We start from the raw sequence: 26,124 nt of genomic DNA, 5'->3' as shown, positions 1-26,124 counted from the left end.
AAATTCAAATATTTCTATGAATAGCTATGAACTTTTTTAATGGATCTCCTGAAAATTTGAAAAACTCATAGTTTTAACATAAACAAGTTTTTTTTAATTTTTGGACCAACATTTGAAAAATTCAATTAAATTTTATATATTACATTTTTTTTAAGAAATTTCAATTTTTTTTTTTTTAGTAAGAAGAAAAACTTTCTTAATTTGGGGGAGAGGGGAGGCTACAACTGCTTCAGCCATCCCATTAAGGCGCCCTTGAAGAATGACTCCATATTCATTCTCAATTCTACACTAAGTCAAACAGCATCATTTATGAGCAGACTATTTTATTATATAAAAAACTTTCTTCAGGTTACCAACAACAACATCAAAAATTCCATCCTAAAAAATGCTGAAAAGAAACTGGGCTCACTCTGGGTCGGTACATTGGGGGTATGTACAGGGATGTATAAAGCATACCCTGCCGGTATGTATATATAAAAGAAAACAGAAAATGAATGAGGTAATCCTCAAAATTTTAAAATGTTTAAGAGGAGAGCAACTTAGCTGCTATGACGTTTCATTTGATCAGCTGCGAGCAGCTGTAAGAGGTTAGAAACAAACTCATATCCTACTCTATATATACAGGGCGAGGACTCAAAAATTAAAAATGAATAAAAGCCTTGTTCGCTTTTCCTTATTTTTATTTTGTGCCATTTTTATGGCAAACTTTTGAAGCAAAAGTTGGTCATTCAACCATTTCTACACTTTTTATTCAATATATCCCTACCCATTCTGAATGATTGCTTCAATACGGAGACGAACAGAAGTATAACTGGCCTTGCTAAAGTCTGAGGACAAGTTGTTCCCCTCCTCTATGAGCACAGCCTTCAGGCCATCGACATTCGGGAGAGACAGTCTTGTTTGTCTGCCTTCAAGACGCTCCAAACAGCAAAGTCCAGAGGGTTCACTCGGGCGAGGACGAAGGCCAGAAGTCTGCCACCCAGAAGGCAGCCATGTTCTCTCTACAGAAATGCTGCACCTTTTTGGACGTGTGTACCGGGGCGCCGCCGTGAGTAAACACATAGTTGTCCCTGGGGAACATGCTCTTCAACCATGGGAAGAAATGGTACGTGAGAACCTTGTACGTAATAGACGTCCGTGTTCACTTTCTCGTTGGCTTTGAAGAAGTAGAAGGTATCATACTGCCGTCGGCCGCTACGACACTGAGGACCATATCCTGAGCTAAATGTTTGGTCCTGAAGGGTCCCACGGCCTCAGCTCTTGATTCAGGTCGAGGGTCCCTTCAAGACCAAATATTCAGCTCAGGACATGGTCCTCGGTGTCGTGGCGGCCGACAGCAGCAAGATAGGCGATCTCCTCCGCACACTCTCTGCCATTTTTCTAGTTGCTCGGACATTTTTGATGCAGAAAAACAAAACAAACATCAAATTGTAGCTTTTCGTCATTTTTTTCGAATGGCGCCAAGTAAAAAATTTTCAGACTGTTAGAACTGAGGCTAGACTGTCTTGAAGAGGATTCTAATTTTTTAGTGCTCAATCATTAGAGTGAACATACGGATTGGAATTACTCCCATGGAGCTCATCAGTTCTAGTACGAGTCCAACAAGGATTTACAGTTATTTCTCCTGAGGAAACTCTCATTGTTAATCTTCGTCTTTCTTGAGCACACGCATTAGTTATTACTTAGATGTTCTGTCTTCAAGAATTAAATAATAATGACAAAAGCTTTGGAAAATAATACATACTGTTGAGATTACTAACTACAATAAGCCCCTATCGCTTTCTAGCACACATTTTATACGCCTCTGGGTATGTGACATCCTTCATAGATTATAAGAGTTGAAAGTTAGTAGGAAATTTTTTATTATTTATGTTATGACTTGGGAAAAAAAATCAATTAGTAAGTGAATCGGAAAAAAAGGGATATTGTTTTCGAAAAATAAAGTTTACTTAAATAAAAAAAAAGAAGGTAATTCCAGAAATATACAAACACTTTACTTTCTAAAATATGATATTAAATGGAATATTGACACAATTTATTAAAAAGAACATAAAAAGATCATTCAATTTAAGGAATAAATAATTTAAAAAAACAGTTTAAATATTGTGAATACTTTTATTGATAAATGATATAAAATAATTCATTTCATATAAGTATCGGGGAAAATGAGATGTCAGTCCCCCCCGAAAGTCAAATCAGAGCACTGGCACTAAATACATACATATATATGCATATATTTTGTATATTTTAGAATGCATATTATTATAATTGATCCAAGGTTCTTTTCACACGTTCAAAATTACATTCATATGTTTATACCAAAGTTGATTGATATGTAGAGATCTATGGATAAAGACTGTCCTTGGATACGCACAAGAAAATTATTTTAATATACCTACACTTATGTTCATCTACATACATCTTCTTCAACGTCAATATCCTCCCTTTTCAAGTAATATATACAAAACTACAGCGACTGTAATTGTGTAGTAGAATGTTTAAATATCGAGATACGTCCTCTACTATAAAATTCCCATTCGAATTCATCTTTATTATTACACCTCATGAACTATCCTCGTAGTAGAAATAAAAAGAGGACCCAAAATCAACTGATAGTTGGTTAATTATTCCAAACTGGATACACCGTGTTACCTATTTAATACAAAAATTGGGGGGGGGGTGTTTATGTATGTCTAGTGTCAAGAATCCCCTCAGTCCCTTGTCTTTTGATTTTAATTTAACTGCTGCGTGTTTAGTGATTTTAATTGCATTTTTGTTTACAAATAAGTGATTATAAGTGTACTAAGTAGGTTTTTATCAAAAGGTTTAGATCATCAATGATATCCTTAACCTTTTTTTCGTCAGAATCTATTCTTGAGGATTTTGACTATCATAGAGACATCATTTTGTTTTCTTTTTATCACACTATATTCTCTTATCCCTTTTGCAGTGATGTAAATCTGGTGTACTTTTTAGCTTGTTTTTGTAAGCTGTAAATTAGACTTAGCGGTAGTCGTTATTATTTAGTTCCTGACTAGTAAACATCCTTTCCTAAATTGATTCATATATATTCAAAACCTGATTAAACATTCGTCTTGGCTCATAAAATACAAAGAGTAACCTTGAGGATGTGTTGCCGAGTTATAATTGTAAATCCTTGTTGGACACTGAATTGAATTGAGGATTGACATCAGAGTAATGCTAAAAAATGTCCTTGTTTATATCGTTTTCTCTTTCCACCCCTTTCACAGCTGATTGTAGCTGATCTCATAAAACGTAATGAACATCAATATTTTTCTCCACCAAAACATTTTTCAAATTGTCAGGGTTATCATGTTAATTTTCGTTGTTTTTTTTTAACATGCCATTCTACAATGGATTTTCATCACTGTCCTTTTGGGTTCTTCCTCTTGCTTACCCTGCAAGAGTGTGTTTCGCTCTCTGCTCCTTTGAGATCTCTTCTATAGAGGAAAACATCACTTATTATACCCAAGATGATCTTGCTAGGAAATTGTATTTTCATGTCACTGCAAGAAGTGGTAACTATAATCTTAAAGTTAATGAAAGTATTTTTATGAATGGGCACTTTTTTTATTTTTATTGAGGACAAGGAAAAGTTTTTCGTCAATATAGATTGCAAATATTGGCATATAAGTTAGCTTTATTCTTTGGGTTTTAAAGAACACAAACCTGCGGCTACTAACCCAAGGTTTGGTGAAGAACAGGCTTGTTTTTATTCAATTTTCCCAATTGATGTGGGAGACAGAATAGAAGATTTGAAGAAAGGGAACAAATTGATGTTTGAAAGTGGTGATGGATTCAAGGAAGAGGTGTCTTAAAAATGGAAGGACATTGATAAATTATCTGTTAATAGGGGAAAAAAACTGTAGTTAATACGTTTAAGCGTGTTGAAAACCTTAAATTTGTGTATTGGTCAAAAGAATTCGGAGAAATAGTTAATCACTATCCGAAGAAGATCCCGAGAATAAGAGAGCTGGTGAATTATTTCCTCAGTACAAAAGTATTAGATGGAATAGTTATTATATATTGGATATGGTTGGTGATAACTCTTTCCCTTTCCAAAATTATATAATTTCGAGGAAATCTTGTCAGATTAAAGTTTACCTGCGGGAGGTAAAATGCAGTGCCAGAATTGGTTTCATTTTGCCCATTTAAAACATTATTGTAGTCAAAATAGGCTAAGAATCCTTAGCTATGAAAGAAAACTGAAGATTTTTATCCCAGCGAGAAAAAATGGAAAAAAGGAAAATAAAGACAATTATAAATGACCAAAAGGAAACACCGTCAAATGTAAAGGTGATTCCTTTGGATGATGATGGTGGAAAGAAAAGTTCAACGATAACTAAACAAAGTACTGATGGAGTTGAAGTAATTCCTTTGGAAGATAATGGTGGAGGGAAAATTTCTAAAATAACAAAAAAAGTATTACTGATTGAGGTTTTACCGGACGTACAATTAGAGGTCGAGAGTTCTAAAGATTGCACTTCTAAGGATAAGAAAACTTATTACGGTGTTTGAGCAGGGAATAAGCCTGATTACTCTGATCACTGAAATCATGGAATTGTAAGTAACATGGTACTTGATAGATCACTGAAACCCCATATAAATATCCAGAAAATTTTATTTATTGGAGCAAAATCCCAATTTGCTGGAAAGAGAGTTTTGCATCGGGTAATTCTCCCGAAAGGAAAAAACATCATTAACGCTACTTAACCATTATTAATATTTCTTCAAAATTGAAAACTTATTTAGAAAAAAAAAAATTTTTAGTAATGCCATTCATTTGAAAACCAATGACTTTTTTACCTATATGATATTAAGAAAAATATGAACATTAAGAAATTGATATCATAAAATGTTCGTGGTGGCAAGGAGCGTTAGTCTCTTCACCCTCTCATAAATCGTTTAATATCAATGAAACCCGATATAATATGTCTAAAGTACGTCAAACCCGCTTTCACAAAAGGTCTAACTTTTCCTGTCCTATGTGTCTCCCTATAAGCATAAAAGGTTATTTTAATGGCTCAGATAAAAAAAGGGGTGTGTTGACATTAGTGTGAAAAAGATTGAATGAGTCTTCTCTTGTAAAGTAAGTTTCTCAGAAAGATTCTGAAATTCCAAGATGTTTGGTTAAGAAAAGAATCAAGGTACTTGGAATTGATTGGAAAGGATATGGAGAGTTTGTTTCAAATAAAAACTATTTAGAAAGGTTTATAAGCCTTAAGATAGCTGAATGGAGGAGATTGAACTTTGCAGAGGCATATCGATATTTAAAACGTAAGGTTGATTCCTTCAGTGCTTTATACAGGTACTGCGTTGCCAAGATTGGCCAATTGGATAATCGAAGCTGAAGAATATTGGCTACTCCGATTTCCAAAGTTATAAACAGGCTCTAAAAATGCCAAGGAGTCGACTTAGGGGAGGGCTAGTTCAGTTAGGTTATTTTCTACTTAAAATATACAGGAAAATTATAATTGATTTATCCTATAATCCAGAAAAAGAATAGCGTTTTGTCATTTCTAATAGTAAAATCTATGAATACATTATGAAAGGAACATATTTATTTAATTCTCTTCTGTAATATATCTCCCTCCTGGGCTACCTCCCAAAGAATCTTCTGGAAAGCTTCTACAACGTAATAATGGAGTCCCTCACTTTTGTCAAGAAGGATAAAAAAATTTAAGGGCTCAGTTCCCAATTTCGACAGGCTGTATTTACTTCAACTCGCCCTGCGAGGACTGAGGGAAGATATATTTTTAACTCAATCATCCATGCATTTGCAAGATGACTAACAAAATACTTCTTCCAGTTAAATATTGAATATTGATTGATAATTTGAATGGATACTTTCCCAGTACTCATTTGTCTACATTATTTTTGGAATGCCCAAAAGGAAGGAAAATCCTACCCCAGTAACTAGGGCTGTCTGATTTGCTTTAGTTAGTGCTAAAGCATAAAATGCCACACTTTGGAGTATCCAATAAGCTTCACTATTTGAAGAAAATTATCATTGCTTCTGCAGCAATCCCCGTTATGAGGATAGAAAATGGAACTACACTGCAGACATTGTTGAGCTTTTCCCACTATGACCAAGTAAGTTAACCCTTAAATGTTTAGTAATTTTATCATTTCCATATTTTATAGACCCATATTTTGTAGTGGTAGACTTTAGTATATTTTTATACAGTCAGTACAAAACATAAGTTGTTAATGTTGAAGGGTTGGTCTTTGATCTAAGGGAAACATTTTAAATTATAGTGTTAATTTATGATTAATGTTATTGCAATTTTTCTTGATTTATTATTTTAATGTTTATTTTTGTTCAATCTATTATATTGATAATTTTAATACAGCCCCCCAAAAAATGTCAAATGTCATAATTATAGTTGTAAAATATATGATTTGATGGTATGCTTAAAAAAAAAAGAAACTGAAAATCAACATGGTATTGGGGAAAATTGAAATAATGTTTTGAAAAAGAGCAGCATAGGTCTCAAAATGTTTCTGCAAGCAGGTAGAAGAATAAGGAAATAAACAAAAATCCCACTCTGTACCTAGGAAGTAACAATGATATAGGGAGGAATTACTACGTGTCGATCCTCAATCATACTTCGAGCTCCAACAACGACTTACACTTATAAACAAAGATACTTTTGGGTACTATTTTTGGGATGTTAAAATAAAAGAAACGGAAAATCAAGTAATTTTCATGATGTTTCATTAGATCATCTATAAGAAGGTTGGAGGACAGGAAATAAACCAAAACATAAGCAGAAATTACCCTGATATCGATCCTCAATTTTACTTCGAGTCCAACAAGGTCTTACACTTAAAACTCCCGAATATATCATCATTGTTACTCATTGTCTTTCATGCAGTAGTGATTATTATTATTTTTTAAAGCCTAATAGGCATACCTTTATTTATAATTATGACAAACATAAACGAACAAACTTTCTAACTAAATATAACACAATCCTTACACATAACTGATATGGGTTAGAGAAAAAAACAATAATAACAAAAACGACAAAAGAAATCACAGCTTTTTTCCTTTTCTTTTCTTCTATACAAGTACCACAAAGTCCAAATTAACGACCAATTTCGGAAAAGTTAGATAAAACATCGAGTTCTTTCTCTATTAAACCTTCCAAATTTGTTGGTATGGGTTTCTTATAACATCTGCAAGAATATATTATAACCTGCACTTTACTGATGATGGCCTCCACCTTCAAAGCCCTGGGAAGATTCGGATCGGTGTCTTCTACCCAATCAGTGTCTGACGTCGAGACTTGTAGTTTTTCTTTAAATTTTACTTCACACATTCTTATCTAGGAACTATACTAATTACACTCGTATAAGATATGTGTTGACGTTTCTATTTTCTTGCTACAGAATATGCACCAACACTAGTGATTAATTCATACTTGGATGTTCTCTCTTAAAGAATAAAATTACAATGATTACACCTTTGGAAAGTTAAAAAAACAAACACTATTTAAGTTGCTACTACAAAAAGTATGACGCTTATATCCTATCTGATGTTATGGATTAAAATGATATTCCCGGAATAAAAATTGAATTGTTTATGAGGTTTTAATTAATAATATATACTAATATAATTAATAATTTGGATGTAAGGGGATTAAAACAAGTTTATTCATGCTTCATAATCAAAATAATTGATAGATATAAAACTCATAAGCCATTCAATTCTTTTTTCCCCGGAAGATTATTTATTTTAAGGTATATTCTATAACTTCAGTTAGGGTATAAAGCACTTGAAGAAAAAATAATAAATATATTAACTTCCCAGTCAAGTCCTTCATTTTACTCAATGGGTAAAATGGGATGGGTAAAATGTTTTCAGCCTAAGTTGCAAAGAAGCAAAATAGTCATGTTTTTTAACAAGTGTATGGAATATTATTTGGTAATGTATGTATTTATAAACATTTATATATCATAATAAATTAAATGATTATACATACAAATAGAATCAAATAAATTTGATGACTATACTATCGTGGTTGAGTTTGATATTCAATTGTGGAGTAAGAAAAAAAAACTACAACCTTAATTGAGGTAATATGAATAAAGGAATGAGATGATAATTTCTTTGAAGGTCAACTTAAGTTTTACCTAAATATTAATATTTTTTCTACCATTTCTACTTCGCAAAATTAACTGATTAAGAGAAAGTAAACCTCTTTGCCTAAAAGAATATCATAAAAACTCACTTGTTTGTAAGATTCATCATAAATAAAACAAATGATGGGTTCTCAAGTTGATTTTGTTCTTTCAGGGACTGCACAACAAGGGGTTAGGGGGGTATGCCCACCCCACTTTTTGAGAATATACAATTATTATAAATCCAGTGTGTCTATCACAGAGTAACTATTTATTAGGTATATAATGCTTTTTTTAGGATTTATTCGTAAATTTAGCCATTTTAATCGAGGTTTGGTGAATTTAATTAATTGATTTACTTAAAAGTCGTTCCTTTGTTGTTTCGCCTTATTATTTCTTGGATTCTTCTTTTTTACAAGTGTAAAACTGTAATTATTATTCTGTATATGTACATATAACCTCGTCAAAATGGATGGGCACTAATTTGATCCCCAAACTTCGCATAGATCCATGAATATTTCAAAGAAATATTCATAATAAAATCAAAAACTTAATGTTTTACTATAAGTATAACATTAAATAGATAGATTTAAAAATACAAATTAATTTTTTCGTTATGTATTAAGTATTGTTTGCTTTTTAATTAATATTTACGTGTACAAAATTGATGATGTAGTTTAAAAAATGATACAAAATGTTTGGAATGGTTTAAAAAATTATATAAAATTTAAATCTCGTAATTATTATGATCGTTTAACTGTACTATCATATATTTCGGTATTAATTTTTTATTAAAACTAATATTTTACATAAAGTATCAACCTATCGGAGAATCAAAGCTACTCCAGGGTCGTCCACAGAATTTGGACTGAAGGGACTGTAGCCCCCCATTAAAGAATTTGGCTTTGTTTCAAAAAAAATAATTAAATTAAATTTGTTTTTAAATTCATTTCCAAAAAACTGCAATTTCTCAATTTTTTTATAAAAAATGTAATATTTAAAATTTTATTTCAAAAAATATATTAGTCGAAATTTAATTTTTCAAATTTTTTCCAATAAATTTCATTCTCTGTGTAAAGCTATAGACTTTTGAAATGTTTCTCCAAAAAATTTAATATTTAAAACTTTTTTTTTGAACAATTTAGTATGTGGAATTTAATTTTCGTAATTTTTCCCAAAAAATTAATTTGTTGTGAACAGTTGGGGAACCAAGCCCTCCCCAAAATATAATCCTGCAGACACCATTGCACACATGGGATTTTATACATGCAAAAATAATTGATTATATTAATTATATATTACATAACTGTATCTTCAAACTTTGTTTATCTAAAATGTTAAGAGTTTTCAACTCGTTTACTCGTTAACAACTCGTTCAGAACATTACTGAGCTAGTAAAGATCAAATTTGTCATCCAAAATATATCCATGGCCGATCCTTGGTGACAAGATGGCCAATGTTATGCAAATACAAATATCCTTAATTTAGAAATAAAATAATGAACCTTCAAATGAATCCAGGCAGGTCTCTCTATGACCAAAACTATGGTAATTTTGGTCATTTTTTAGTATGACTACCAACAATAATAAGACCAAAGTATTGGCCAACCATGCAGTCATCAAGGCCATACATGATCACCAAGTATATCGGGTAACACGTGAAGATCAAGAGGACCCTCAAGTCCAATGGCTGCAAAAACGATTGTAAGATAGATGGGCGAGGCCCTCAACCAAGGAGATAAATCAACATTTAGGTACAATATCAGCAGGAACTGGGGGGCTGGCCGCATACGGAGAACACCTCATGTCGTTCTCAGTAATAAAAAAATGCTTTATTTTTTTTTCTATTTTTGAAAGATAAACCATTTTTGAAAACGAAAGACTCTGTTCTTTTCAATGATGTTAAGTAAAGTTTAAGCAAATCAAAAATAAAAGAGCTAAAAGTCTCTAATGTGATATTGAAATTATGACGGTCCCTTTGGTTGAAACATTTCTATATCAAGGTTAAATCATTTTTGTATAAAAAAATATTATATATTTTGAAAATAGCTAAGAATATGAAATGTTATTTATTTTTATATGATATTTGTTTTATATTTATTCCAAGTAGGAATTTGCAATATCTTTGTACACACATTGATTCATATAGGTACAGTATATAATATTTATACCTACATATACATAGGTATATATTACATACTTTAAAACATATTTTATTTCTCTACTCAATAATAACCAAGGGGAATTTTAATCTTTTTTTTTAATGACTCCACAACTTCTTTTTTCAACTATTTTTGTCTACTTATTCTATTTAAATTGAGATGAATTACGATATGTGACTAAGGTCGTTACTAAGTATGTACGTACGTTTATTCTACAGTATACAGGACAATGAAGCACTAAATTATTTCCCAAAGAATCTCATATATTTCATGGATTCCTTTCATGAGGTGATCCAATTGAAGAAGTTCGACATGCATATAATTGATATTGAGGAAGCCCTCATTGTTGTCCTTGAGGAAGGAGTCGTTAATATGTGAGTTAATATTCATAGTGTCTTGAGGGAAAAAAATACATTTCTTGCGGTTTGAAATCTTTATGTTATAAACATTAATAATTGTCTTGTAATCATTATTTAATTAAGATAGTCAAGGAATCTTTGATTTGGGGCTTCTTACCTAGAAGCAACAAAGTCATTGCCTTTGTTTCCGATCAAACAACGATTTCCAAGGATAAGACACAGTTTAAGGAAGTACTTTTCATACATTTACTTATTATTTTAATATATTTAAGTAACTAATTAATCGACTCAAACTGTAAATAACTATCGTTATTGTCCTTGAAATGACTTAGAGACAATATAAAGGTGTGACATGCAAAAAAAGTGCATAGTCCATTCATTATAATGTTCAAAGAATTCAGAGATTTTGAAGGATAAAATATTCAACTATGCACATCTCTTAAGGTGTCTTATAGATTTTTTCGAGGTTTTACTCCTTCGGAGTTAATCATTTCATTAAATAATCTTCCTTTATGCAATTCATTCAATAACAATTTATGTATCTATATATATAAGATTCACTAAAGACTTTTAGTTTTTAGCGGCTAATTTGCATCGACGAAAATGCATGCATAACAAAGCAACCAATCAATATTTAAATATAACTTCACCTTTTTTCGTAGGAAACATAACTTAACTATTGACCCTACTTGATTAGTTTAAAATGTATTGTCATTCCGGAATTTCCCGGGAAATGAGAAACCTTTATTGATTTATGTAATGTTATGTCAGTCCTTGTTTATTTAACCATTCCAGTCTTAGAACTACTCTTAAACTAGAAATGATAAAAAAAAAATAGAAGAAATATTGTAGAGTGATTTCATCTAGGACCGAAACTTTTATCAATTTTAGGAACATTAAGCAGGACTGACCTGGACCGGACCAATACTTAACTGCAGTCTTTAGTGCTTTATAATGATAGTCACATCACTATTTATATAAATCTGTATAATATTTTCCTAAAATAAGCCAATAAAATTTAAAACGGTTATTTTTTTTTAAATGTCAAATCGGTCGTAAAAAACTCTAAATAACGATTTTTTACCCTCAATAAAAAAATAATGCACAAATGTAATTTAACAATGAATGTGTAACAAAGAAAAAATAGTAGGTACATACCTTTCTGAATAACTTAAGAGCCATAAAAGTATCAAATAATAGATAATGAACTCTAAGGAGTATCATGGGAAAAATATTTAGTGGGCAATAATTCCTTAAGTATTAAGGGTAGCTGATATCCACCGAGTGATTCAGGTAAAAATAACCCATTTGTATAAATAAAAAGTTCTTACACAAATATGGTGTGTAAAGTGTTTTACAGCCATTTTAAATACTTAAATGTGAAGATATTTTGAACATGTTTCCCAGTTTTAACTATGAAAAATTTTATAATAGTCAAATAGCGTGTATACATAAATTTTCCCAAGTTTAATATTTCAATAGGTGCTCGAAGATAAAATATATCATGTTTGGTTTATTCTCATAATGCAGTTTTGAATACATAGATGAACAAACTAAGAATTCCAAACAAAGGCTATTTTTTAATCATTTATCATGGGTGTTAATTCGAGGCATATAAAAGTTGATTTGTGTAAAATATACCTAAGAAATCATGAAATCTATTTCAGAAATCGCATGAATCTTTGCAGAATATAATAAATAATGTTTCCATTTTCATCAGTAGTAAATAAAGCTATATTTTCCTCAAAATTAGAAGGATAGACAGCTATCGGATAGGAATTACACATTTTCATTGACAGAATATTTATTTATAGTCTGTTTTTGTTTTTGATTTGTTAACAAATCGTTATCACTTAAATAAAATATAGTAGGTATAAATGCATACGATATAAAGATATTTTTGTAGGTTATATTTCTATCTATAAATAATAGTGATAATTATTATTTCCATTATGTATGAATGTATTTAAAATGACAAAATAAATATAGAGACTACTTACTTTTTCTTAAACATATATTTTATTTGGTTGGCTCACACTTTGTTACTAAGTTTATATACAACTGTCAATATGGTTATTAGACATCTATGTTTGTATATAAATAATTGGAAAACTCAACACAAGCCCACACTCTTTAAACAGAGACTTTAGTCAATCCCTAAAGTCAAGACAACTCTAAATGGCTCTTGGAAAATAAAACTATCATATAAAGGAACAAATTAATCACCAAATTAAAACCAAGTAAGAACCATAGAAGAAATGTTTTTATAGAGTTGTCTTAATATTTGGATAAAAAATGCCTCCGTCTCACTAAATTTGAATGGGGTTCGCTGCTGTCAACATGTAAGTTATATTGTTTCTGTTTTTGCTGAAGTTCGTTCTTTTTGTAGTAGTGTTTTTTGTCAGACAAACTGATATTAGCAGTCCGCTCAACAGCAAAGACTCCAACGATGGGTTCATGATCAGAGAGACTGATTTTATAACCATGAGAACTAACAGTATAAAAATTAGGGACATGATAGTCGAATGTTTTCATTTTAATTTTAGGAGAATTGGCATACATGAGGTAATCAATCCGTTCAGGTACAAAGTCTCTCGTATAGGTATTTTTCTTATTGCCGAATGTAGAATAGTATGGACTAAAGGAAGCCCTTGGAAATTTATCTATAAGAGAATCAGTCAGAACTGTTGAAAGAATTCCATAAGGCTCACGTGAGTCCGTTATGGGTAGTGTGTTTAAATCTCCGCCGAAGAGTTTGATATCAGCATCTGAGTTGCGAATATGTCTCACTGTCTCAAGAGCCTGCATATATCTAAACTTGGCATTGTCTTGATTAGGATGGTTAGTATAGGATATAAGATGTGTAGTGAAGACGTCCACTGTGAATCCATTCCAGAGAATGCGAGCCTTCGCTACACCTTTCCCCACAAAAACCTCTCCATCGAAGTTCCAAAAAGTACCCTTAAACTGAAAGGGATACATTTTGGCATCTTGCATGGGATGCTTACTCAGAATGGTCAGGCCTGAGCAACCCAAAGGGAGAAATGTTCCAAAACAATTCCCATTGAGTGTTTGATAATAAGTCACATAGGGAAGAGCAGGACGAAGCACATCATAGTCCTTCCGAAGCCACACTTCTTGAAGGAGAACAATGTCGTAATTTCCGTTTACTATCTCATCTCGAAGTGCAATAAATCGGTGCTCACGATCTTTTGACCAAGGCCAACTAAGGCCCCAAGTGTTTAAATTCAAGACCTTGAGATATGATGCATCTATAAAATCATAGTAAAAAAAATTAAAATCAACCTTCTATTCAATTAATCCTCAATAATGAGTATTATTACGTACTTTCTGAGAAAATGTTTTCAGACTTAGGTGTAACTTTGGTAATGAAGCAACAAAATAAGAGTATCAAGCGCATTTTATTCTATCCAATGCACTTTATCTTCCATGCCAGTCTTTTTATCCTCCTCATTCAATATAAGAAAGTATCATTCCTAAACTATCCATTTTGAATAAAGGTGTGATGGGTCAACAATCTAAAGAAGTAGAGCAAAAAAGAACAACTTAAGGCAAATAGTATATGTAAGTCATGAGCATAAATAATTTTAAATCTATGGGATAAACGGTGAAAAAATAGTTCAAAGAACTTCTATAGATACATGTAGTAGTCATAAAAAAGTAGTTTATGTGACATATTTATTTACAATTTAGTGTGGGATTGATAGATCATATAAGACAGATAAGCAAACCGTATCATACTACATAGATATGATTCACACATATGAAAAAATAAAATCATCTTGGCAGTAAAAAAAGAAAAGATTTCTTATTTATAAATCCGAAGGATTTTTAATTCTAGTATATATAAAAACCTCTGTATGTTTGCAAAATAACAACCTTGAATAGGTCAAGAAACACATACTATATATTTATTTTTTACAATTATCACGTCAATTAATAAAAGATAAAGTGTTAAGAAATGATAGAACAATTAAATAAAATTATACGACTATAGACATTGTTTTACTGGGATGGAGGAATACATATTTCAATTCGCAATTTTTGAGGATAAATACTCTTATATGTATAGAAAGGAGTCTAGAGAGAGCGAGAGTTGAAGGGTTTATCCCGTACTAACGGAATGAAAATATAGCCATTACTTAAAAAGAATCTTTGCAGCATTGTTTCTATGAATATATCTCATTTTATGAATAGTCGCGGTAATCTAATAGAAAATGAACTTCAAAAGAGTTAGGATTACATATAAAGTAGTTGGCCTTACTATATCAAGGTTATAAACTAGGTTTTAAACAATTTGTTAGAAATTGTGTCACTCAAAAACAAACCGTCGTATAATTTGAGAGTAGGGTTTTTGATGATTAGAAGGAGTATTTTATCATCATAACAAGGTCAATTGGTCAGTGTTTTCATGGGTAGTCACCCTAATTAAAAGAAAAGATAATTAATTATACTGTATTTTTTATTTATATTATGTGTAAAATGTATAAAATGACATTTGAATTATTCTCTCTTTTGAGATCCATGTTATTTGTAGAATACAGTCTACAACATCCAAAGTGGCTGTGTGTACTATAGTAATCGTACTCTCTTCGTCATCCTTCATAATTTTACTAAAGAAAACTTGTTTTGTTTTTTCATAATTTTTTATATATCTTTGGCCTAACCCCTTGGATGTATTTGTGTGTAAATCTCGTTTCAATTATTTTGTGTACAACATCATCCACTTATATTTTGTATTTTCTTTTAACATATTATTAAAAGAATAACACAGATATTCTAAAATATTGGGTATTAGTGCATCAAGAAAGAGCAAAAGTAGGATTGTAAATCCGAAGCATTTTTTAGCGTGATTGTTTTTTGTTGCTGGCAAGATATACATATTTTTTTTCTTTGCATTTAGATTAGAACGCGATTATCATTATTCTTTTATTCTTAAGGAGAGAACATCCTCGTATAAAGTGTAATCAAGAATGTTTGTGCTCATGAATGACGAAAAGTAACGCTGATGAATAGTTGGGAAGTTATAACATACGAGTAAGTCCCTCTAGGACTCAGAGTAAAATTGAGGATCGAATAACGAAATTGCTTCCTATTTACAACTCGTAACATTAATATGCCACAGATAAAAAAACCCCGTTAGACAATATAGGACTCGAATATTGCTACTACGACTACTAATAATGATAATATACATGTAAAATATTAAAGAAATGCATTCCGACCCTGAATTTTTCTTGAAAATACGTACATATAACAAAAAAAAGATCCATTAATAAAATATACATACAATATTATTAAGAAATACTAAATACACCCATTTTTTAAAAGGTATATACATATGTGCATACATAGAGGGCTGTCAATGAATCCCTTTTCCCTTCCTCCTTAGCTAGTAGCTCTCTTCGTAACATAAAATAATAACAAATAAGTAATGCCCAATAACGTAAACAGAGAGAAACAAACAGTATAATCACAGTCATTTAATAATCGTTGCTATATCTTAAGGGGGTTGCTCAGGTGGTAAGGGAAGAACAAATCTGTTCCCAAGAGTCTTTAAGGCATCCCCTTTTTTTTTTCAAGGCTATAGACGGTCGTTTTAAAGGGGTCAACATCATTTGTATGATAATTATATATTCTCACATGCTTCTAAATTTATATAGGAGAATAATAAGATATAACTGCAGCTGATTGGACTATTTAAAAACTCAAAATAGGCGGGAAAAAACTTAAACTTTTTAATAATCCGTATAAGTATGTACCTATATTATGTCAATATTCTTATGTAATATATATATAGAATTTTAAGTTCTATGTACATACATGACTACTGTACTTTGAAGTGAAATTGAAAATGAATAAAAACACATTAGCGGAGACAGACTCTTACTGATTTCGTAACGCACCTGTTATTATCCGTTCCTCTTCTCTTCTATATTTTTAGTACGTAAAGACTCCGTATGATGTACAATGATGGTTGTGAATCATGTAGGTTAATGTTTGGAGAAGTTTTTGTTGCTGTTGTAACCTTAAGTTATTCTCTTATGAAATTCAAACACCCAATTCAATCTTGACCCAACAAACACTGATCACAACCTTATAAGGACGACAACTGGGTTCTATAATCCATATTTTTTCTTTCAACTTCGCAGACACGTTCATCGAGGGAGGAGGGAGTATTTTTTTTCCTTCCTAATCTCGCCACCGTGAACCACCAAAAAGGCGTAGTCGAAGTACGTGTACGATTCCTCTCTTTATCGCAGAAGTACAGTACATACATGTTAATACTTAAGTTGTGTATTCTAGTACTTACGAACTCCCGCGGTTTATCAAACTACACAGGGTTTTAAATTTAAAAACAAGGTAGGTAAACTAAGTAAGTACGTAAGTAACATTTTTACTTTTTTTTATAATATAAAGTTGTTGTACCTTTCTTGCAGAAAGGTACAAATATATTATTATGTGATTTCCGTGGTCTGGAATGCAAAATAAATTCAGCCTTCTTACAAAACGACATGTTGTACCATATGAAGCTATAAAAAAGGTCAAATTACCTTCCATTTAACTAAGGGACAGAGGATACATCCATGCATACCTATGTGAGCATCAACTACAGATATAGAATGTGTCTGACCATTCGCATTGTTATACGAGTTGCATATAATCCCAGCTGCAATTTCACTTATTTATATCAAAAGCCACAAATTATTGACCACTTGCTATGTGTATATATAATATCTGCGTATGGTGTGATTGATACGCCATTTTGAACTTTTTTTTCTTCTTCAAAAAGGTCCACACTCTTGGAACACATCATAAACAGAATAAGAAAAGACTTGGCTCACTTAGAAGAGAGCGCCTTTATGAATGGAAATTGAAGTGAAACTCTTACTGGGGATATACAAATTGAGTTTAAAATCCATTTTTACACAAGACAATAGTATTGATCATAAATAACTCCTAATGCTATCATAAGTAAGATTGAATTTGCTTATAATCATCCAATGATTCAGTGTATTAACGCTCTTTGTAATTGGAAGTTTTCACTTTTCATAATGTGTACCTACGTACGTATGTATACACTGATAGGTACTTATATTGATGTATTTTCTTATATATTAGTATTTTTATGCCATTATCATAGAATTTGGTTTTTAATTCAGCATTAAACAAAAAAAAAAAGAGTATCGTCGTTTCTTTTATAATATCACACAACCTCTCATTCGAAACCAAACAGAAAAAAGGCTCCTAAAATCAGTTTGTAGTTATTACCCAACTCTTTCAAACAATGGAATTGTTATTCAATCATTGTTAGGAAACTGACCAAAAAATGCACCGTATATAAATTATCATTTCAGGAGGTTATTTCATTTGTTACATATCGAGTGATCAAAGTGACCAAGAACATCATTTAGTTAAGTGTACGATTATAAGTCAGTTGTCAATTAACATATCCGAAAAAAACCAATAGACGCTTTAACAGAATGATGATGAATAAAAAAAAAAATTAAGTAAAGATCCAAGGTCCTAAAATAATCTTAATCTTTATCATTTTTTTTATTTAAAGTAATCAAAATTGATCGAGACTAATGAAATATGACGAAAAATGAACACTCCCTCAAAAAGCATATAACTTTTTAGTGTTATAAGGAAACAATCCAATTTGTATCTTTTATTGAATTTTTTTTTGAGGAGTTGGGAAATTGGGCGGATTTTCCAAGCATGGTACTGTGGCACTGTACTAATCATAGATTGGAACTTGCTGTGGAACTGTCACTGGATATTACAAGAAGAACCAAAGTATTTATTGACCTCCTTTATACTTTATATAGCCAGTCACCAAAAAACTTGCAAGAGCTGAGAGAATCTTGCTAAAAATCTAGAAGTTTTCCACTAAAGGATTGAGCAGAGATTCACTCTTCAGTGCATACAGAGTAGTCTCATCGTTCAGAGACTGCACACAAACTCTATATTCTGGAATTACTTTCTAGCCTTAGTCAAACATTTCCTTCGAGCATCAAAAAATGTTACGAGGGATACCAGAAGGCAGAAGGATGGTCAAATTCAGAGGTATGTTCTCCATGCTGTGCTCCATCTGCTCCCTGTAAAGTTTAGCAATAATTACTACTGTTCTGACTGATTTAAATTATTTTTTTAAAAATTATTAAGTACAGAAAAATCGCCAACGCAAAATCACTAGTATTACAAAAGTTTATGTAAAACAAGGGCATGCAAAGTTGCCCAGAAAAACAGGTAGGCTGAGATATGTAATTCAAGGGAGAGCAGGTAACTGTTAGCAAAGGCCTCATAATTAATTCTGCTTAGATATTTCAAGCAGTTGTAGACAACGTGAAGGTTAGACTATTCACAACCACTGCAAGAAAAAAAAAGCTCAAGAATTTGTAACAGAACACCGAAAGACTAATAATTATCTTATAAATTAATAAACCTAAAACATAGAGCCAAGAAAATTTAGAGAATATTGGCTGAGAGATTTGTAGATTTTCTACTTGAGAGGAAATAAGAAGCCACCTTGGTTTCACAGAATACTGTGCAAGCGGTGGAAGAATAATTCAGTTTTGTGAAGGTTTGTAATTGTCATAGGATTATACGATATCTGGTGTATGATTAGAGTGTTCCATTTTTCCGTGATTGTGGGTTTATATGATTATGATATTTATAGGAGTCTGGACCACATAACAATATCTTTACCCTCTTTGTTTCGGCCGATTAAGCGTTAAAGACAGTTCCGTCAAGAATTTCAAATTACTTTGGCTCTTGTATAGTACGTATTTGTTCTTTATGTATTAAACATAAAGTGCTAAGCTTCATATCTCAATAGTATATTATTGATACAGGTACTACACTAAGCTTTTCAAGGCTCTATAATATGATAATTATAATATTTCTTAAGACAGGGTTTCCCAAACTTCCCCCTACACTTATACATTTTAAACTTATATTAGTTTTCAGGGGAACTGTTGGAACTTAGGGGTACTACGCACTCTGCGTATAAGGTAGCTGCAGCCCTGTTTGAATAGAATATCATTCACTGGGCCCGAATTTTCTAGAGAGGCCCCTTGTTTAGAGTGCATGTTATCAAACTGATCATGTATTTAAAAGAACCGAGACCGATAAAGATTAACCGAGACCGAAGTTGAAATGAAAAAACCGAGATCAGGACCGATAGAACTGTTGAATTTGAACCGGGCACAATCTTGATAATAAACATAATTTAAAAAAAGTTAATTTTGAACGAAATAAGCGTGGTTTCTTTGTTGAGCCCGGAACTTTTTCAGGCCATGTATTATATGTTACGTACAAATTATAACTTGTATAAGCAAACGGTATAAGTTGCAATTTCTTCGTCTTCAAGTGCATTATTTAATTCCAACATTTATCATTCCGATTAACAACTATACATTGACACTGTAATTTCATTTTGATCTATTAAAATTACATGGTTATTTTTTATTTTAGGTTAATATAATTTTGGGGTTTTGGACTTTACAATGCCCCACAGAATACTAATAATCTAGTAATTTTTATTAAAATAGTCAAAAATTAGATCACTAATATGTGGATCATCTATGAAATAATCAATTATTACATTATCTCCATCCAAAGTAATGTAAATCCTTCTTTTAAAATTATTCATCCCATTTTTTGGTTGCAACTTGTAAAATTTGATAATTCTAGTTACAACTCGCACAAAATCTCAACTTAAACTCAACATATACGTATGAGTAAATCGAAACCTTATTATATAATTACATTTATATGAACCAAGTAACCTTCTCATATCTTCCCAGCCCTTAGACCTACCACTATGACTCCTATAAATATCATAATCATATAAACCCACAATCACGGAAAAATGGAACACTCTAATCATACACCAGATATCGTATAATCCTATGACAATTACAAACCTTCACAAAACTGAACTATTCTTCCACCGCTTGCACAGTATTCTCTGAAACCAAGGTGGCTTCTTATTTCCTCTCAAGTAGAAAATCTACAAATCTCTCAGCCAATATTCTCTAAATTTTCATGGCTCTATGTTTTAGGTTTATTAATTTATAAGATAATTATTAGTCTTTCGGTGTTCTGTTACAAATTCTTGAGCTTTTTTTTTTCTTGCAGTGGTTGTGAATAGTCTAACCTTCACGTTGTCTACAACTGCTTGAAATATCTAAGCAGAATTAATTATGAGGCCTTTGCTAACAGTTAACTGCTCTCCCTTGAATTACATATCTCAGCCTGCCTGTTTTTCTGGGCAACTTTGCATGCCCTTGTTTTACATAAACTTTTGTAATACTAGTGATTTTGCGTTGGCGATTTTTCTGTACTTAATAATTTTTAATAAATTATTTAAACCAGTCAGAACAGTAGTAATTATTGCTAAACTTTACAGGGAGCAGATGGAGCACAGCATGGAGAACATACCTCTGAATTTGACCATCCTTCTGCCTTCTGGTATCCCTCGTAACATTTTTTGATGCTCGAAGGAAATGTTTGACTAAGGCTAGAAAGTAATTCCAGAATATAGAGTTTGTGTGCAGTCTCTGAACGATGAGACTACTCTGTATGCACTGAAGAGTGAATCTCTGCTCAATCCTTTAGTGGAAAACTTCTAGATTTTTAGCAAGATTCTCTCAGTTCTTGCAAGTTTCTTGGTGACTGGCTATATAAAGTATAAAGGAGGTCAGTAAATACTTTGGTTCTTCTTGTAATATCCAGTGACAGTCCCAATTATTACATGAATAAAATTTGATAAGATCAAATGACCACTATGACCTTCTTTTTTATTAAGTAATATATCTATAAAATCTTGTTCTGATTAATTTCTTATCAAAATCAGAGGATATGATAATTGAGGTAATTAAAGTAAAAAGTACGATCAAAATCTGCCAGACTTTGTTGTAACAGAATATATATATGTAGTATTTTGTTATAAAACTCAATAGCTATCAAATAATGTATTATATGCATTCATCAGATGAGAGGTTTAAGAACTATAATCTGAAACGTAAGGGTCTTCAAGAGAATTTTGGATCAAATTCAGCATGAAAGGAGCTCATAAATCAGAGTTGAATTGAGTTTCTGATCTGAAATTTCATTTTTCCGTTCCCCATTAATAGGTTATTCGACATATTGAATTTTTTATTCAAACCGGATGAAAAATGAAGGAAAAAAGTGTAAATTTTCCGTAGAATGACCCATACATATATATAAATGGAAATTATATACCTTTAATCTAATTTTGCAAACACTTGAAATCATTCAGGTTTCTATTCCACGACAATTTATAGCAAAAATGCATCTCTCCTTGTTTTAAAGGTATATCTTTAATGAATACCTTATTTGACAATAGTTTGCAGTATACTCGTATCTACAAAATGTGGTCTAAGACTGTCATTGTTAATTCATGGTGACAGTATGGCATTTATTCCATTTATATAATTGCCTTATCAAATTTATCATCAAAGGTCGATTGCTTACTTTCATGGAGTTAAATCACATGCGATCATGATCTCTTTGTTCTTCTAAACCGGTTAAAGATGGATATTTTTTTGAAAATAAAGATTTAATAAATTTTTCTTTTTTTTTATCCTAAAGTCATGAACAGAACCTTCTACTTAGTTTTATTTATTTCAAAAATGGTCACTGAATTTTTTTGGCTTCTTCCATACTTACAATATAATAAAGACTGCTAATGATGTTATTTAAAAATGCAGACTAAATGTGTAGATCTATATATACGGAGTGGGGATTTTAAATCAAGAACGAGTTTAGACCTCAATATCTGGAAACCCCTGAGATTTATGTTTAAGAAAGTACGCTCATCTGATTCAACTGACAAAATCTTTGAGATTTCTTGGAATTATGAACATCGTGTGGGCATTATTGTGTGTCCCTAAGCCGGGATCACGCCCAAAGATATTATTGAGTTTACAAAGGAGCCCAAATTTTCTGTTTACGATGTAGCCATAGCTTTTAAGGAGCCTGATGAGGGAAAATTCGTGATCGTTTTGGGCTAATAACTGATAATAAGTTAATAGAATACACAATTAAAAGGAATGGGCATGTGGCCTGCTAGCACACTATATCTAAATCCTTAGACTACTATCTTTAAGGCGCCTGGGAAAGAGAGTCCAATAAACGTACACATAACACAGTAGCTTCCATTCTTGAGGCAGTAGCCTACATGGAAAATAAGTTCCTCGTTAAGGCCTGTGACAGATTTGAGGCTCTGGTTGAAGCTGGAGGTGGTTGGTTTGAGTGATTGGCTTCACTATGGACCCTGTCATGTAACAGTAAAAGATTGGTGAAATAATGTTGGGGGAAAAAAATGATTCTAAAATTATAGTTAAATTTTTGGGAGTTAAAATCCTCACCCTGTAAATATATATTTATACTTTGAACCTCTGGTCTTTCCGAAGAACAGCAACGATAAATTACAAACGGCTATTTTTTAAAGTTTCAGATCAAATATCTGTTTTAATGCTCATTTAGTTTTTAACAACTATCCCATACTATTATAAAAATAATTAATCTATATTGGCTTTCAATGCATTTTCGGAAATAAAAACTCAATAATATTTGTGTGACTCTGCTTAGGAGACAGCATTAAATCTATTAATAAAAGTCAAAATCTAAATATATTTTCCATGATAAATAAAATAAAAAGGTATGTGTTTATTTATAGCCATTTTGTCCAGTTTGAAGATAATTTTATGAGCCTACAAAGTAACTTCCTCATTCTAAATCAAAACTGAAATAAGAGATATCAAAGCCACTTTTTCTTTTGTAAAGGGCCTTGTGTTTCTAAAGTCTCAATTACTATTCAAATGGTTAATTAATTATAACTAGAAAGAACAGTTTATGAAAGAATAGGTGGTCCAACATTGTCTGTATCTTCCTTGTTCAAAATTTTAATTTTCTCTCAAACTAAAAGAACTAGGAACTCGGATCTGTAATCAAGATTTGAAACACAGCCAGAACGTGTTGTAAAAGAAATTGTTTTATAACATTTAGTACATCAGAACCCAAAATTGGACCAATAACTATTCTAACTTTTCAAAAACAATTTACTTTAATAAAATGAAGCAAATTGTTGATTTGAGGACTTAAAACATAAAAATTTAACATTCTTAATTATAGAGTTCTTTAGAGTAGTGATGAATTTATAACTTTAATCACAAACAAAAGTCTTTTTAACCCTCAGAGGTCCTTTGTAAAATAATTAAAATATAGTAATACAATATCACTTTTGTAACAAAAAAATTAGTCCTCATTCAGTTTTAAATATATGTTATTTAATTATTATGATACAAATATGTCTTTCAATAATATTTTTAGTGAATTAAAGATGGCAAACACAACGAAAACGTTCAATATGGACAAAGGATCGACAAGCTACATCATGATTGAAACCATCAGGGCAAGATGAATACATTTTAAATTAATATACATTAAACAAAAATATTCCAGAGGGATGTCTCTAAATTAGATCATATTAATAGAAATTTATTTTTTCTAAATATGAATTATAACTATGAGTTGAAGAATTAGAAATTGTTGCTCGGATGATCTATTATTTATTAATTTCATAAACTCTTCGCCTAATTAAATTAAATAGGTTTTGTAATATTTTTTATATATAATTACTAAAAATATTAAATATAAAGTATTTCAAAATATTACGGAAATTGATAACATTCATGTTCTTTCCTGTTATATTTTGTAATTGTTATAGGTATATATTAATAACTTTCACATTAGCATAATATTAAGTTATTTAATCCGGATGAACAAGAAAACCCTATTTAAGAATAGTACGTACTTTGTTACATTGATATATTAGGTTATAAATGTATTATTTTATTTTATATCTGAAAAATTAGGAAAAGGACACTAATATTTTTTTGAGTGAGTCGGAAGACTCTTTCAAACAATGTGTAAAAACAACCATTAATTCTTCCAATACATCCACGGAACCCCCCTAATACCAAAAAGCAGTTTAAGCCCACGGTTTACATAGGCTACTTGGGGCTACCCCTGGATCCTTAAAAACCACGGCCAATGCATCCAAGGAACCCCTCATTTTTTCTGTGTTTTTAAGCGCCATTAAACTCTTTTTTCCTATGGATGCTACGTTACATGCAAATAAAATTATTGGTATTTAATTAGTCATATTAATAATTGTTTTTTCTTTCATTGTATACTGGGTACACTCAATTTTAGATTACTTTTTGGTTTTTGGAAAGGGTAAAGTATCAAACGGATTTCTGTTGGAAATAATTTATTTAATCCTAGAATTAAATGGTAAATAAAATATAATTTTATTTAAACAAGTATCTATATTTTATAAATCCCTGCATAAATAATACAATAAATTTCTTATAATAATTTTTAAAGACATAAAATAAATGCAAATGATATTATGAATCTTTTAAATATAAAGTTTCATGGGGGAAATTTTCTTTACTGGAGAATTTTCCAGTAAGCATGGCAACTTGCTTAAAGACAATATCTTCCACTTGCAATTTTCTTTCTGGGGAGTTTTCAGTACACAGTTCAGGACATACTGCCTTATCTTCTGAGTCCAGTCAATTGTGTTAAGGGCATTCCGTCTCTTCTACGGAATCTCGTAGCTTATGTTTAGGACTTAATGTCGCATCTTCTGAGGAGTCGAGCTATTAATGTTCTGGAAATTATGTATCTTCATCTGATTCTGTTTGCTCATGTTCAGGAGATACTTCTCAACCTTCGTTGTTGGGTTTTTTATGTACCAGACATTCTGTATACTCTTCCGATTTCCGTGTTTCAGGCTCTGAATATGCTGCTTCATCATTATCAGATTTTTTGGAAGGAAGCAAGCACATTGAATCATTCAACTCATGTTGATCCAACATTAGGATGTTCAAGTTGAGAACAAATAGTGAGGTATCACTCGTTTATAAATTACTTATAATATACAAATAAACCTTAAAACTTAAATTATCAAGATTTAATTCTACTGCTCAAGAGATTATTGTTGTAATTTACAAAAGTATTTGTAAGAATTATATAAATTGTTGGCATGGATTTTTTTTAATATATGTTATCATGTTGACGTTGTAAGGTATTAACTGTAGAATAAAGGAAGTATTCTGAAGTATCGTCATAATTCCAGAATAAAAGTAGTATTGGATCTTGACTTTTCATGAAACTATGTTTGTTACTTTCCTCACAGCTTCGAGCTGTTCTCAATCATTTGACTGTCATTCAAGGACCTCATGTCACTTTTATTCATTTCCTACAGGCTAAAACGATCTAAAAATTGGAAATACAAAAACAGAAAAGCAATTTTGAGGCAAACACACATCCTTGATATTATGGACCTACACTAGTTACGGATTAATCCCACCTACTCCAGGGAGGAAAGAT

General features: G+C 31.3%; 1 protein-coding gene and 1 long non-coding RNA gene across 6 annotated transcripts; both read right to left on the bottom strand.

The window, feature by feature from the left end:
• Window positions 1-6,914: 6,914 nt before the first annotated feature.
• Window positions 6,915-7,461, bottom strand: LOC139905920 (uncharacterized). The gene is made up of 2 exons (XR_011781062.1): window positions 7,251-7,461; window positions 6,915-7,203 (listed from the first exon to the last, which is right to left on the bottom strand). It is a non-coding gene; the product is annotated as an uncharacterized lncRNA (long non-coding RNA).
• A 5,096-nt stretch (window positions 7,462-12,557) lies between these two features.
• Window positions 12,558-16,948, bottom strand: LOC121121408 (putative neutral sphingomyelinase). Of its 5 annotated transcripts, XM_071889873.1 has the most exons (5): window positions 16,596-16,734; window positions 15,018-15,113; window positions 14,017-14,207; window positions 13,229-13,940; window positions 12,558-13,159 (listed from the first exon to the last, which is right to left on the bottom strand). In XM_071889873.1, exons 3-5 carry the CDS (start codon window positions 14,087-14,089, stop codon window positions 12,946-12,948), a joined length of 999 nt encoding a protein of 332 aa, XP_071745974.1. In that variant the 5' UTR covers window positions 14,090-14,207; window positions 15,018-15,113; window positions 16,596-16,734; the 3' UTR covers window positions 12,558-12,945. The 5 variants fall into 5 exon arrangements, with proteins under 5 accessions (XP_071745974.1, XP_040572259.1, XP_040572257.1 ...); XM_040716325.2 differs by lacking the exon at window positions 15,018-15,113 and having other exon boundaries at window positions 16,596-16,812; XM_040716323.2 differs by having other exon boundaries at window positions 12,669-13,940; window positions 16,596-16,810.
• Window positions 16,949-26,124: the final 9,176 nt, after the last annotated feature.

This window comes from Lepeophtheirus salmonis, chromosome 7 (assembly GCF_016086655.4).
Source record: "Lepeophtheirus salmonis chromosome 7, UVic_Lsal_1.4, whole genome shotgun sequence".
Classification (NCBI taxonomy): Eukaryota; Metazoa; Arthropoda; class Copepoda; order Siphonostomatoida; family Caligidae; genus Lepeophtheirus; species Lepeophtheirus salmonis.
Note: the sequence above shows the minus strand (reverse complement) of the source record. Positions and strands in the feature narration are given on the sequence as shown.

Coding starts and splice junctions, on each gene's coding strand:
- LOC121121408 (XM_040716322.2), bottom strand. CDS start 14,089: ATGCGCTTGATACTCTTATTTTGTTGCTTCATTACCAAAGTTACACCT. Junction 13,941..14,016: donor TGAAAACATTTTCTCAGAAA/GTACGTAATAAT, acceptor ATGATTTTATAG/ATGCATCATATCTCAAGGTC.